We start from the raw sequence: 16,504 nt of genomic DNA on the forward strand, positions 1-16,504 counted from the left end.
TGAGTGGAATGCATGTGAAAGTGCTGCTTAATTAAATGTTGGCTGTACTCATTAATCTGTTTGACCTTGACGAGGACCATTAAGTCCACACAAGACGTCTTTTTTTAATTGCCTTGCAGCTCATGTAACAGAGACTTTTTTTTTCTTCTTCTGCTTTCATGTAAGACAGACTGCCGGAGATTATTTTTTGGATCACTGCACTCCTTTCAGACTCAGACAGCACTTTATCCTCCTATGCCTGTAATATCTAAAGTCACATCCCGTTTGCCCAAGGCATGGAGGAGAGATATATGTGACTCCTGTGGAAATAAAACGAACAAATATACATAGTTTATTCCTTTATTCGGTTACAAAAGCATGATGACTTCCTTCCAGGACACTTTGGTTAGAAAAAAAAAAGTTTATTTCTCAAAAATCGGATTCCTTATAGTTGTATTCTCTTTTCTCTTTTAAACTCATTTATTAACCATTATTTTTTAATTTTAAAACTCATGTACACCCTTTCCTTAGTTAAAAAAAAAACAACAATAATGATGTTTCTGGTGAACAAACTGTGATTAGATTCCAGTAGTAAAATACTGTGGAAAAGGACAACGACAAAGAAATATTCAAATGATGTTAAATTTCAAGCACTTAAAAAACACCAACAGGAAATCCTTTTTGAAATTTGCAACAAAATCAAACAAAATAAACTCAAAACTGGCTTTAAACAACATTAGCGTCTATAGATTATTCATCATCATTGTGTATGTGTGTGTGTGTGTGTGTGTGTGTTTTATTTTTTTACACTCTTCAAAGTGTATAACACTTTCTGGCACCCCAACTCTCCTGTATAATACAAACATTGAGTGTCTTTTTATTTTATTTGATTTTTTACAAATCTGTTATGGCATATAAAACATCTTTCTGAAGGTAAAGCCTCCACTGAAGAGTGCTGTGCTGTGTCCTAATTAATACAGCATCAGCAGAAGAAGACGCATCGATGGAGGAAGAAAGGAAAAGTACTCACGCGGTAACTAATTCAGGTACACTGAGGCATGATTGGAAGGAAAACACACATTTTCAAGAGAAAAGCCTTTTATATACATAATAGGTGGAGATATGTGTGATTTCAGTAAACTCTGACTGCCCATTTTTCTTGCTTGTATGAGGATGTAGAGAAAGAGAGGGCATACATTAGATTTGGTAGTAAATTTTTTTTAAAGCAGAAAATTAAAGGTGAGGAAAAATAATACACGCCGTGTTGTGGAAGCAGATGATGCGTGCTGCCTTTGTACAGGCGCTTGGCCTCTGGTGTGAAATGAGAAGCCAGCTAGAGTGTGCGGTACATAATCTGAAGCTGACCTCTGACATGCGACAGCAGCAGAAATCCCATTTTTAGCAAACAACCTTCCAGTAACCTTCGTAAAGTAAAATCACACCTTTGGACACTGTTGGACTCTTGGATATCAACAACCACGCGTGATGTTCAGTGCATTTCAGGACCGATGTTGTGAGGAATTACTGTAATTTGCCATTTTGATGTACCCACTTTTCCCTCAACCTGCTTCATCTTGATCATTTTCCTATATTTTCTTGAGTGATTTGTGACATTACAGGTACATGAAATTGTTGTACTCTGAAGTGGAATATTTGAGTGTATGGGAAGGGAGAAAGTGATAGGTATGTAATAGGAAAACATGCTGGACGGTACATAGCTTCTGGCTGTGACGCGTTGTAAGAAAATACCTGCTATTGGTTTCTCTCCTTGCTTGACCATTTCTATCTTTAAGACAGTTGAGCTTGAAGGACAAGCCTGGTGACTTTCTATAATTATAGACCCAAACCAACAATCAACTGGTCCTGTGTTCATGTGTACTGTTGTTTATTTTGAGTAAATCCCACATACATCATCCTGCTGTCAAAAATTCTCACTAGTGCACCAAATGTGTATTAATACGCGGCTGAAAGTAGTCCCTAACAAATGCATTATTTACGCCTGTTTGAAAAACATTTGCCAAAAACTACAGTGCCCAGCTGTTTTAGGGTATTATTCAGCATTTTTTTTAACATGAAATTATATATTTGTGAGCCTTTTTCAAAGCTGTCATTCATCATCAGGAGGAGGAAAGTTTCTCTGTGCTCACCTTAAATCTGAGTTTAAGATGTGCAGATATGAACATGATTTGTGACGTCACAACTAGTTCTGAAAACAATTGTGGTCCAATATGTAACACAGGTGCGATGTAGAAATGTAAAACCTCTGGGGCACATACACTGAGGATGGACTTTTCAGTGAAGCGGGGGACAACTTTTGTCCAGCAGATAAAGTTCTGAAACAGATTCTGGATTTTTCAGGGAGGAGTAGATATAATTTAAAGAATTTTCACTGAAGTAATTGAACTTTGTGGAAAACCATATCAGACAAGCAGAGTGTTTCTTAATGTCTTCAAACACTTTCGTCTGCAGTGGGAATCAGTGGGTTTGGGGCTGAGTGCCACACACAGGGTAGTGTAGTCGGAAAGTATTAAAAGATGAAACAACACAATGTTGTCTTGTCCTTTCATGGAATTTGTTGACAATAAGAAAAATATATAATTTTGTAAACTTTCATTTTGTCCTTTAAATTGTCCTTTGATACCAAATCATAACATTAGCTACAGAAGTTTTAGTTTTCTGCTGTCAGTCATTCATGAGAATATAAAACACACTATTAACCAACAGAATGGGTCCAGAAATGCAAAGTACATCATCAAAAGTCATTTAGTTAACAGCACTGAAATGTTTCTGGGTGGAATTTTCCTTGAAGGCCTATATGTCAAACATAGGCTGCCCTTTGTCACCTCTGCCCTCTACTGTTCAGAGCTTGCCGCTGTAATTTTTGTTTACTTTACATGATCTGAAAGTGAAAACTCTACAACCCGAGCAGAGAAGTGACCAATGTAACCTTGGCTTCCAAAAAACACAGAATCCGTCAGTCACACCAAGTCTTCCAATCCCGCCTCCTTCCTGAGCTAGCTAGCGACAGAGAGAGGAGGCCAACTTTCCTTTTATAGGCCATACACAATCTGCAGGGGATATGCCACTCTCAATAAATTGAGTGAATAGCTCCTCTGCCCATTTCATTAAAACTGAATACAGCTGAAAATATATCACAGGAGTGAGTGAATTATGCAGCGACGACTCTAACTATAGTTTGGGGAACATTTTCTCCAGATTGTATCTGAATTTGTCAATCTCAGTTCTTTAACATGCGCTGCAAATAGATTCCCTTGTATATCAATGGATATGCTATGAATGTCACAACAGTAGAATACAGTGTAAGGTCACTCAGTGCTGTACATAGCCACAGAATAATGTGTCCGTGTGTCTTCTCTACCCTCTAACCCTTTCTCACACAGGTCAAAGTGAGCATTTCGGAATCTGCTCTTTCATCATTAAATAGTAAAACTCTCAACTTTATATATATATATATCTATCTGTTGGCCAAATACATAACCCAGTAGCAACAAGTGTGTAAGTGTATCTGAGTGCATTTGTGAGAATGGTCATATGGCACAAAGACAAGGCATGACGTGTTAAATGAGGTGTAGCAGCAATGCATGTTTGTTGTAGCCCGGTCATCCGCTGATTTAAACAGCATTAAACCTCAGTCGAGGAAAAATCAAATCAACTACTTTTGACAAAGCTCTTTGCGCTAATACAACAGTGTTAACCATATACTATATCATAAAAACTGCCTATGCTACACAGAGCACTTTGTCCTTCCAAAATGGCGTGTAAATGTGAGAGTGAAAGAGAGCGGGAATGTCCCAAAACAATATCAAATGATCATAGAAGTCACAAGTGTTTTGTCCTCATCACCACATCTGTGCAAAGACACGTTCCATCAGCCATCAGAAAGCATCTAGGTAGTACAAGGTCAGCAGTGGAGGTGAAGATATTGCACACGCAGACTAAGGTCAACAGCTCCATCGAAATGGCACAGCGCAGGCGTCACACTGAAGAATAAAGTTCTTTTTTTTTTTTCCCACATAAATGAACACTGTAAAAAATTCAAAAACACGCCCCCGTTGACGGCTTCTTTATTGCAGCACATTTCCCTTCCTTTTTTTTCCAATATCTCTTTTTCCAAACATCCACTTATTAAAAAAATTGTTGTGAGTCTCTGTTCGTAGTTTGTAAGGAGCGATTCGAGAGTGCATTTTGGCAGTAAGTTAAGTCTTGTTTGAGTCGGGCACGTTGACAGCCAGGAGAATAGATGGGTCAAACCGGACAGCCATGATTTTTGAGGACGTTAGAGTCTTGTGCTTGTCCTGCCCCACCCTGCCTATTCCTCCCCGCCTGCACAGTCACGTGACGATCACATGCCGGAGGCACCCAGTCCCATGCTGGCGGTGTGGCTCATGCAGGGCAGTGTCTGAACGGTCTTGGGGAAGTCGTGGGTGAGGATTCGTCCGTTCTCTCCGCCGCTCCCGTTGCCACTCATCCTGGTCAGGGTGGAGCAGCGCATGGCGTCGTTGATGGATTGCTGTCAGAAAGAAACAAAGAGATTACAGTTAAGTCTACGGACACAAACATGGATTATATCCTAATAAGAGCAGGGAAAGTTAATGCAACAGTTAGAGCTAGCAGCGCACTTTAAAAAGGTCTTAGAGAGATAAAGATAAGTCTGCAGAATGTTATGCATCTTCTCCAGTCTTTGTTATATGAATACATGCGCATAAGCAGCTGTTTATGTCACTATCTGTATGTGGTGCTGGCACTCCAAGAAATTCAGGAGCAGAATAAGCTGTTAGGAGTCATAGGGTGCTGGTTTTCATCCTCTTTATTTAGGCCTGAGTGATATTCGCGGGTGGTAAACCGTGGCGCTGGCCGATGTGCATCAATGTCCTAATTTGTAACAGGAGGAACAGAGCGAAGTGCGGGCAGTAAGAAGCGAGCTGAGGTTTCATTCATTGGTTTAATAGCTCCATTCTCCAGTCTAGCGCAGTAAAAGCCACTGGGCTTGAAAGACGACCTAATGATGTGTGATGCGTGTGTGTGTGCGTGAGTGTATACGAGCACATGTGCTTCTTCTGTGTCTGCCTACATCCTCTATTCTATAGTTGATTAAATTGGGCGAAGCAAGTGCGATCTACAGCAACCGGTGAGTGCTGCATGGGGATTGGAGAATTACACCGGCCTCTAATTGGAACCGCGTTGTTGTTTCTTTCAAGCCAAACAGCATAAAGGCACCGCTGGACTAATAGGCTCCTCACCAATCTCATCAGCATACTGATCAGGTGTCTCTTTGTAGGCTGATTAAAAAATAAGAGATTCATGTAGAAGATCACGCCTTGTCTTGGCTCTGCCTTGCCTTCTCTGCTGTTTACATGAAGAGTATATCAGCGTAGCCCCAGGGGGCTTTGATGTTGGAAGAATGAATCAAAGGTTGTTTGTGTAAATTGATCCATGAAGCGGAAGACTAATAGGTATGATATCGCAGCTGCTGGAGGAGAAACCTCACATCTCGCAGTCAAATACTAAGCAACAAGTCCTTACTCTTGAGATTTCTGCAAATACAATAACTTGAGTTAGACTGGTCTGGGTTAAAAGCAGTGATGGAACACATGTGAGCCGCACCGGGCCTGCCTTATGGTATACATATAAAGGATGTTCACCACAATGGGCCCTGCGTTGCGAGACAGTCAGCAAAAAGAGAAGAAGGAACAGGGGGAGAGATGTGCTCACAGCGACAGAGGTAGATAGATGTACCACTGTGATTCAAATTGCCTTTACACCTGTGCTGTGAAATTTCTTCATTTGTTAACATGTGCTACAAGATTATAATGAGTGTAGTAACGGGATTTAACTAGAAAGGAACATTTTTGTAAGCCAGAATAAAAAAAGTGTATCATGTACTTAACTATGCTTCTAGATTCTACATTACTTACCACAAAATGTCAATGATCTAAATGAAACATTTTAAATTGATTCATAGTTCAATATCATAGAGTTTAAAAGGCAGAACCTTTTGGTGAATGATTTTGGACAAATAAATGTATGATATACAGATTTAGTAATATTAAAGACAAGCTAAACTTCATGATTTGGAGCCATATAAGCTACTGTGATGAAATCTATAGAACATAAAAGAAACAGGCATAATGGCAATTTAAAATCAAGTGATTCAAGACAACTGCAGGAGATCAGTAACATAAAGACTGAGCGAGGGAGCGGCAGAGGGAGATAGAGGTACAGGAGAGCGTTTGCACTGCGGTGGAAGCCGTGAAAGGCCCTACTGTGATCACGGTTAGATGGGCGGGGGGGTGAGGAGGCGGATGTCATCATCATCATCATCATCATCATCATCATCATCATTATGGCTTGATCACAGCGTTTCCTACCCCGTGGCTGTGCTCTGCCCTTATATCTTAACAATGTTGTTGGCGTACAGGCCGTAGCTCTGCAGCTCTGTGTAGGGGGCGCTAGCACCACTGTCTAAGGCTGAGCAGTGAAAGGCCTGAGCGGCTGAGGCGGCAGCGGCTCGCGCGGTGGACACCTTCATTCGGCGCGACTCGGTCCTGGACTTGTAGCAGAACTCCACCAGTGCCACCAGCATGGCCAGGCCCAGGCCGCCGATCAGGATGTAGAAGACTCCCGCCACATTGCTGAGGCTCAGAGCGCTTGTCTTGTCCTAGAGGGGAGGAGGGAGGACGGGACAGAGCCAGTTGGTGAGGAGTGATAGTAGAGCAGAGCAACAAAAAATGACTCTATACTGTAGGTTTACATACATATGATAAGTAACTGAAGACAGACACACTGATTCACACACATGTACTTAAAGGTTATACTATGCAGGATTTGTTGTTTGGTGATTGTAAACACACAGAATTCAAAGTTGGCCCCTCCTCCCTAGTGAGCGAGCGAGTGAGAGAGAGAGCAGTGGTGGTCGAGCGAGGAAGCAGACACACAGACCTGCAGCTCTTTATACATGCATGACACAGAGACAGAGAGCAGAGCGGAGCAGAGGAGAGAGACGGAGACAGCGATGTAACCTGGTTGCTATGCTATGAGTCCCACCCTGCGCGCTGTTATTGGCTGGGGGCTACACATCCACTGCCTGAAGGTTGATGCCCAGAAGTGTCACGAACACAGCAAAATAATAAGAAAATAAGAAAATACAGGCAGAGGCAGATAAATACTCTACCACACACTTCTAGTGGGTCATAAGTGATGATTGAGAGGGATTACTTTTGTATGAGTCTACACATTGTTTGTTTTTTTTAAAGAAAATCCTGCATAGTATACAATTAAAGACACACATTTGTTTCACAAACAGGTAGGAATCACATGTGCAAGGACTCAAATGCATTAGAGTAATGTGACACACACACACACACACACACACACACAAACCAATACATACTTTTGCATACACACACGCATTCAAAGACACACACACAGATGAGCCTAAGTGCTTAGGCACACAAAGAGATACAGATGTAAAGTACGAGACAAGAGGACGAGACACACGTACACACACACAAACACAAAACAAAAACAAAACAAAATATGAACAATAACAACAACGTTTCGAAAGCCTGTCTCACAAAGCAGGATTAATCGGTTAAATGCATAACAGTTCTTTTTCGGTCTCACAAAGATAGCTTGTGTTCAAACTGAGCTCTGTTGCCATGGTAACCAACAGCGTAGACGGAACCTGTAAGGAAATTTTTGACTTTGTGCTCAGTTATCAGGAAAATATTAGTTGCTTTCTCAAGAGCACAGAGTGACATCTTTACAAACTGGTACAACTGCTCTCTGAGATGATTTATTCTATTATATCATCAATAATTTGCAGCACAGTCAGTGTTCTTTAACGATTATAAATCTTACAAAACAGCATGTTGGAAATGTGAGGGCAGGACATTTAACAGCATTTAAAGGTACGTTAGGTCATTATTAGAGCATGGCGTCACCTGTCAGAAAGCTTTGTAGCACCCACCGCGGGGCCTAATAATAGGTTAGAACATCCTTTAACATTAGCACTGGGCTTCCGTAGGAATGCTCACTCAACTTTTTTTATATCATAAATAATTTGTAGTAGCAGCGTTCCTTTCTGGCAATAAAACACGATTTTCAACTAAATAGTAAGTAGGTAGTTGTAAGTAATTAATAAAATGTACAATTGCATTCTTTAATGACTGGTTAAACACAGACTCATATTCAATCACTGTAGAACAGACTTCATAAATAGAAAATCTCAGCGTGCTATGGAATACTTTCTCTTTCTTATCATATGAATAAAAACTATTCTGACAGCAACCTAACCATGAGCAGTGATCTTTCATCGACCTTCAACCTTGATCTAGTCTTTTTTATTTTCACAACTCCTGCAACGCTCCTCTTACATCAGCAGGAGAAACATTTGAAATATTTAAAACTTCTTTGAAACTATTCAAACTAACTTTGAAAATATTTATTTATTCTGCAATAGTTTTCTTTATAAAGGAGGAGGACAAATATCAGTAAGTTATTTATTTCCCATACCAATTCTAGGCTACTGTAGACATTTTATTATCATACTTCTCTTTACTATATTCTGTATATGTATAGCTTTTTATACTGTAGTTGTGTGTTTATACTGGGTATCTTTAACATAAATTAACTTCAGCTTTAACCCAGCAGGGAACGACAGTTTCATCTTTTCTCATATAAATTCAACACTCTTCAGCTGTCAATGTAGCATATGATTGGCTGTCTACTTTAAATCTCACCCCTTCCGTGTGCACATGCTCGTAGCTGTGTTGCTAAATCTTGGGTTACAACAGAAACAGAGCGTTAGCAGCTTTGTGAGACCAGTTATCCAGAATCACCAATGTTTAGTTGTACCTTTACTAACTCAAAGAGAGCTACAGTATGTTAAACCCAATTGTGAGACAGGCCTCAGATCTTTAAAATATATACTTATTCAAAATGTTCATAACTTATTTATACATTTCTAAGCATTTAAACAATGTCTATGTGAATCTTATAACTGATTATTTCATACACCTCTCAAAACTACATTTTGTGAGGGAAGAGCTACAGGTAAAGTGCATAAACACCCCACAACACATGCATTCATGCAGCAACAGCACGACAACTCTTTGGTTTGACATAGCTTGATATTATAGGTCATTATTCTCTATCTCAATGACGCCTACTTACATTTATGCCTATTTATAGTCATGAAATGTAATCATTGAGAGTTATATCAGTCGACCTAACAGGCTCTCATGGAACAATGGGGTCTAACGAGGATGCTATTCCATGTACATCTGTCTGGGGAATACCTTAATGTCACTTTAAGAGATGGATACCACATGAAAAGCTATAGTTCTGTTAGATTGGCCATTTACATTTTATTACACCGTACAGTTAACTCAGGATATCAGCAATTTGCATTTGAATATATTTAGTCTGTCTTTTGGCCAAATAATATCTAGATATACCCTGCTGTACAGTATATAGAAGCTTTATATGATCTATATAAAGATTTTAGACCAGGGCTTGTGTGTCAAATAATGTGTTATGAAGGACTGAGAGTCTGCAAGTTTTTCCTCCAAACAGGAATGATACCTGATTACTTCAGACACTAATTCCTCCTCTCAAGCTAAAATTAAGTTTATGAAAACACCTAAAGTTGTATTTACAAAGCTACAAAGCTTGGCCCCAGTGGCCAAATCCTTAGAAACATCTTAGAATAAATGTTCTGCCTGCATGTGTGTGTTGAGAATTTCCATTTAAAAATACAATTAAAACAAGGCAAAGAAATAAGCTATTAATGAAGTATCTCAACTCTTGACAAAGCTAATAACTGTTTAGAGCAGGGAGTTGTTTTAGAGAGCAGGAGGCATCACATGTCAGGCTGTGAGTACTGCAAAAATATTAAAGGAATAATTTGATATTTTGGACAATAAGTTTATTCGCTCTCTTGCTAAGAGAAATGAGGACAATCATACCAGTCTCATACTTATGTAGTAAAAATGAAGCTACATCAAAACCATATGTGTACCAGCACCTCTGAAACTCACTAACATGTTATATTTCATTTGTTTAATATGTATAAAAGGTGTAAAAACAGCATGTTGTGGTTTTACAGTGGTTATGTGCCATAGTATTTCGTGGGCCACTTGAGATGTAACGGGTTAACCAAGAGGTGCCGGTGGCCAGTCTTGTTACCTTGGGACAGAACCTGGCTGTCAGTTTCATAGCTCCATGGTTAGCATACAGATATGAGAGGATTATCAATTGTAAATAAGCATATTTCCCAAAATGTAGAACTATTCCTTTAAAGTCAAGTTATGTTCCCAAACAACATTATAAAGTTCCTATAAATATTTACTATAGAGGGCTTTAAAATTTCACAGTAAACTGTCCTTAAATATATACTTTTGTGACTGTACTACTAAGATGTCCATGATTGACCAATGACAGTGTATTCTACTAAATCTCTCCCAAAATGGGACTCCTTGCTGTAAGTTTTATTCCAACCTCAGAGCCCTTGCAGAATATTCTCAGATTGTTTGTGAATATGTTCCCTGGAGACTTCACCCTTCATTGCACATGGTTTGACACCTCTACACTAAAGTATCAAAGTATGAGCAGAGGAAAGGTAGAAAAAAAATTGTAACAGTTGTAGTGACAGGATCAGAAGGCCCGCTGACATTTCATAGAGGAACCTAAGCTAAAGAGAAAAAGCCTCTGTCAGGCAGAACTACTTCTTGAAACAGTGGTTAACATAGACTGTAAATGCATGCAAGCACAGTGGCAGATTTGGTGCAACTCGAGCAGATTGGCAGGGTTTGCATCCATACATGCACGCTCTACAGTGAGTGAGCCAGAATGTAAAGGTTACGGCTCAACGTGTTTGAAGGGTTCAGCATCGTCCAATGGTCTAATGTCGTCATCTGTCTCACTCATGTCCTCCTTTGTTTTTTTCCGTATTCTTCTCCTTGGGAAGGAGATCTATTCTCACAAATTGCTTTCAGAGTAATTCATACGGTATTTAATCTACAGTACCAGCTCAAGGTTATCAGAACATTTGATCTGTGTGTGTGTGTGTGTGTGTGTGTGTGTGTGTGTGTGTGAGTCTGTGTGTGTTTGGTGGGTTTTACGGTCTATTTTTAAGAGGATTTATACAACCTGGATGGTAACTGTAGTCTCCATTACACTACTAACTGATCCACCACACAATATGTATTTACACACTGGTAATGAACATTAAATCTCTGACAACACAAGCTCGTCAGTGGGAAGAAATAGACACCAGAGTGCCACCAAAGTACTGGCCCAAATATAAGACAATATTTCTTGTGAAAATTACATTTCAAACATCTTTTGGGATTGAATTACATTTTATATATTCACAACAGCAGATGTTCCCTTATGTTACAAAGGGATCCTGTTCAGAGTGTGTTGTACTAATAGCTTGTTTTGTTGCTGTTTGCGAGTTTTAAACTATACACTTTCTGCTAGTGTTAGTTAGCTCCAAAAGTCTCCAGAAAGCCCTGTTTTCTGATGGATTATGTTAATGTATTGCTGCCACATACAAATAGAACATCTTTAGTGCAGAGGTGGTCCACACAGAAGTGGCAAAAAGTCTTAACAATTCCCTAGATTTGCAAAAAGTATGTTTACTAATGATAGTGTGAACAGTGTTCACCATTCATTCTCAGCAGTAGTAATAGTAGTTGTGACATTAGCAGCAGTTGACACTGTAGTAGTGATACTAACAGTGCAACTGTAATAATAAAGAAAAACTTGATGTGGTCCAAAATTACACACAACTGTCTACCAAAGTTAGAAAAGTTTTTGGGTATTTTTTGAGGTGATATCACAAATTTGGATTTAGCAACATTTGAATCACAATCTGATGACAGTTGGCAGGTTGTTTGGTAACTGTCAATCAAATCTGACTAAACCACACATACACACACACACACAGTCCGGATGAAGCAGAAGAGTTTTGATTGTTAAACTCTTGATAAAAAATGAGTTAAGATATTTTTTTAACCTTTGATTGTTGTTTATTTAGTTAGGAATATTTAGTATTATAGTGAATAATTTGAAGCCAAGTGTTAGCTTTAATATTACTGACAGAAGCAGCAGGAGTCATATTATCAGTAATAGCAAGTCTGACAAAGGATTAAGAAGTTTTGATTCAATTAGATTATTGAAGTTCAATGTATTCCTTCTCAGTTAATTCTGAAGCCTGAGTGATTTAATTAAATTGCTAGTTTTACAATGTTGAAGCATCGATATTCCATAATTTACAATCAGTGGATCATACAAAATAATCATTCTGCCCTGAACTGTATTTTATCAACTGTGTAATAAAATGTTTTATTCGGTTTTTTATTAATTTACTGCATCTTTATTCAAATGCAAAGATGCATTTAAGATGTTAAAAAACAGTGTACATGCCTGCCTTGTTGCACTGGGTGTTTAAAAGTACTCATTCAAAGACAGGTATTATCGTGTAATTAGGGTTGTCTTATATTCGGGCCAATATGGTAGCACTGCCAGAGCCACATAAGGGTTATTGCTCAGTGTAAGAGAGGCTGAGGGCTGGACGTGGGGCTGGTCTAGGATCAGGGCAGGGTTGTGCTGGGAGGTGCTGTGAGGTGACAGGATTGGGTGGGAGACTAACCTTTCTTCCGGAGTCCTTGCTGCCACACTCCCCTTTATCGTACCACCATTTGTTTTTCAGTTTGTCTAAGACGGCTTGCTCATTGAGTTTCAACACCGCTAGGTTTACTGGGATTCTTCCAACCATAAGGAAATAACATAAATAACATATTATACCATGTTATTTTATGTTATTAGTTCAGAAACACAGAGCAGCAAAATACATACACACGTTAATGCTTGAGCTTGCTTGCTTAAAGGTAAAAAAAAAAGAAAAAGAAAAAAAAGAAAAGAACTCACATCACACACGCACACACACTCACATACATATATATATATATGTATATATATAGCATAAACATCATTAGAAACATCAGAGTCAAAGTGATATGCATTAATACTCCATCTAGCTTGGTTGGCTTGCTCCCTAAGGCAGTAGATGTGTATTACTATATCACTTTGGGTAACCGGCACACTGCTTACCCTCACTTGTGCAACAGGGATGTCTCAATTGTATGTTTTGTCAAAAGAAAATGGTGTTAATGAGCAAATTTAACAACTAAAACTAAGCAGATTTCAGCCACTAAATAGATGCATGCTGTCTGAAAATATCTGTGAGCACAAGGGACCCAGCTGGTTTAATTACTACACATTGATCAATTGTAAATCAGCGTTGTTCGTTTTTGTTTAAGCAAGGGAGATGATAGAAAACTTCCCCCTTTGTGGTTTTTCAAACTCAGCAGCCCAGAGCCAAATGATCACAACCATTGGCATTCTTCCCTTTGCTCTTCCTCACACCACAAAGAGATTAAGTATTTGCTAGAGTGGCAGTGCAGTGTGGGTCTGCCGGTTACCCCCCTCCCCACCACAAACCCTCCCCTCCCCACACACTCCCAGTGGTGGTGGGTTACCCGCAGGGTTTATCAAACTGGCTCTGACCTTGGAGTCCCCGCCCCCGCTGCCGCACTCTCCCTTGTCGTACCACCACTTGTTTTTCAATTTGTCCAAGAGGCCCTGCTCGTTCAGTTTTAACACTGCCAGGTTTACTGGGTTTCTTGAAAATAATATAAAATGATAGCCATTAGGAGACACTCTATGGGACAGATATAAAGAGATTGGTCGTATGGTGGTGGTGATTATGAGAACATTGATTTATGTTTGAAACTCCTGCATATAGCTACTGATATGAAGCAGGAGTACTTGGCTTTAGATGTACATGTTTGATATATGTTAGTTGTACATCTGTAATGGGCTGAAATGCTGAGTGCCCATACAGTCGTAGAGTTAGGTTTTACCAAGCAGGGGCCTCAGAGGGAGGCAGAGCAGACACTATAAATGGAGATGCCCTGGATGCAGAACTCGGTCTACAGATGGTAATTTCCTTTCAGCTGCACCAGCATACAGATCGTTATGGTAACTAAACTATCAATATTCTACCCATAGCGGCATCATGGTGAATGGATGCCCATGTTGATTAATTTATATCTATCAGCTGAGACAAATTCAGACAGAGGCTTTGGATGTTTGAACTGTCAGGTTCACTCTCACAACAAGTTTATTTCTTAAACAAGCTGAAAGGAAACTGCGTGACCAACTATAGACGGAGTCCTGAACATGAAACTACATGAAACCACCTCATCTGAAGCATCTCCTCAAGGGTTGCTCTCTCTCTCTGGTGAGTGTGTGTGTGTATTTCCTATAGCTGACTGGCTGTGGACAAAGACTCTCTCCGTCCGCAAATCACAGAAAGGCAGAATCTGACATCAGAATTGGCATAAAAGAAATGAGGATTACAGTCTTTTCTAGAATGTCTCTTCCCTCGAATCAGAGTCAGTTCTTCTAATTTGCTTGGTGATATTCTGCCTTTCTCACCAGCGGACGCATGAAAGGGTCTTTATCCCAAGCCTTGAGTGCACAACACAGCTGTAGGGAACACAGGTATCCTCAGAGCTGGTAAAACCTCTGAATTCTTTCTCAGCACAGTGGACTCAGACAGAAAGAACGAAGTCAACGTGTGTGGACATGGATGGTCCAGAGACCTGCGGGTCATTGGTTAGTTTGGTCAGTTGGGTCAAGGCGAGCAGATGTCAGGGAGATTATGTTAGGTGGGATGGGGGTAAACAGTCAGGCAGGCATGTGGGTGGCTGGACATCATACATGAAAGAAATGAATCAGGGAGCACAGAATATATATAGAACATCTCATAGAATGATCAGAAATATTGTAGTTTGAAAGCAGGCAGTCAGTACGTCCTGTAAAATGAAGAGTTATATCATTTGGCATCTTTTTTTTTTCAAAGGGCTTCCTTCAGTTAGGCCTGCACTGCAATATAAGTGCTATAATATGTACATATTTTCATATGTCCAGTACTTTATGCATGTTGGTGCATTAACGATGCATTGCAGGTGTAACTGAACTCAAGTCTTTGAATTTACTGGACATTCATTAATGTCTGATTCCAGGTGAGCAGCACAATGATCAGTTTTCTAGTTCAACCATAAATATATTTGAATCATTCAAATGTTCCATCCTTTATTACAACACTTTCAATCATGAATGTTGATTATCTGTTCATGCTAATTAAAACTCAATATCAGACATCTGTGAATGGCCAGAGTGGCAACCTGAGAATAACATACATTATTCTGTCAGTAATTAACACAAAGAGAGAGAGAGATAATGGCGGCCATCCTCAGCAGCTCTACTCTGCATCCCGTTGCTGCATTGTAGGTCTGAACCAATCTGACTATATAACTTGCGAGCAGATTAATTTCACCACTTGTCTTATCACTAACACAAAAGCGACTTGCTGTATGAAATATAATTTGTGTAAAATTTAAAAAGGAGCCCCTGCGTAAGGCGTAGGAAACATTTCTAGTCAGCGTGTTATGACCTTTGGCTGTTAACCAAGGTGGAACCCCAAATGAATCCTAAGCAACTTTGAATGAATCCTCCCCATATGGCTCCTTTCATTAAAATGAATGAGGCCTATTAGAGTCAGATTAAAAGCTTCAGATGCCACCAGCTTCTGCACTCTCTCTGAGGTTGCAAGAGAAATATAGATGGGAAGTTCGTTAAGGTGTTAATGTAATGTGAAATGACAGCTGCTGTTCTTGGACATCAGTGGCGGAAGTGCATTCAGTATGAATTATCATTCATTACCACATTTATAATGTGGCAAATATAAATTCGACTCTGCTGACTTTGCATTCAAGGTGTGAGCCCTGGCTTAAGTGCAAAAGTGGCCATATGGGATGTGGTCCTTTAAACTGTAATCCTGCTTCAAGGGCCCTGTTGGTTTGTGAGAGGCGCATTTACATTTGTATGTGTTTTTCTGTGTGTTTGAGGGGATGCTTCAGTTTCAAAGCAGACCGAATGAAACCAGCCACTACATATGCTCATGAAGAAGGCTTAGACTGTAATTAGAGGGCAGCAGGAGAAATAGCTTCGCTGACAAAGGTTGGGACATCTCACAGTCCTACTTTACACTTCAGCAAGTGCTCACAAGCTTAGGTTAACTGCATATATACATATGCAGACACAAACATAAACTGAAGGATGTATGTCAGTGGTGAAAATGGGCATGATCAATTTGTAAATGTGCCTGTGTGCAAACTATAAACACAAACATGTTCGATGAAGTATAAGAAATGACAAGCCTTGTATGTCTGATTAGAATTGCAAAGACAAAATACTGAATATTCATGTCATGTTATTATGATAAAAAAGATGCATAAATAAAAGTAAATGCATGAAGTTTCACAGAAAGGAGAAGCTGGAAAATTTAAGATCATGCATGTTTTCATACATGATCAAATGCTACAAACAGAGGGCTTGATGGACAAATCAACAGATGTCAGTTGATGAT

General features: G+C 39.6%; 1 protein-coding gene across 1 annotated transcript in view; it reads right to left on the bottom strand.

Moving 5' to 3' along the window:
* Positions 1-325: 325 nt before the first annotated feature.
* Positions 326-16,504, bottom strand: part of gria1a (glutamate receptor, ionotropic, AMPA 1a) — a 71,116-nt gene continuing 54,937 nt past the window's right edge. The window contains 7 exon segments of the mRNA XM_044363767.1: positions 326-4,296; positions 4,298-4,347; positions 4,349-4,416; positions 4,419-4,455; positions 4,457-4,510; positions 6,524-6,658; positions 13,576-13,690. Of these exon segments, the coding sequence (XP_044219702.1) occupies positions 4,197-4,296; positions 4,298-4,347; positions 4,349-4,416; positions 4,419-4,455; positions 4,457-4,510; positions 6,524-6,658; positions 13,576-13,690 (559 nt within the window). The 3' untranslated portion in view covers positions 326-4,196.

Source organism: Thunnus albacares, chromosome 10 (assembly GCF_914725855.1).
Source record: "Thunnus albacares chromosome 10, fThuAlb1.1, whole genome shotgun sequence".
Lineage (NCBI taxonomy): Eukaryota > Metazoa > Chordata > Actinopteri > Scombriformes > Scombridae > Thunnus > Thunnus albacares.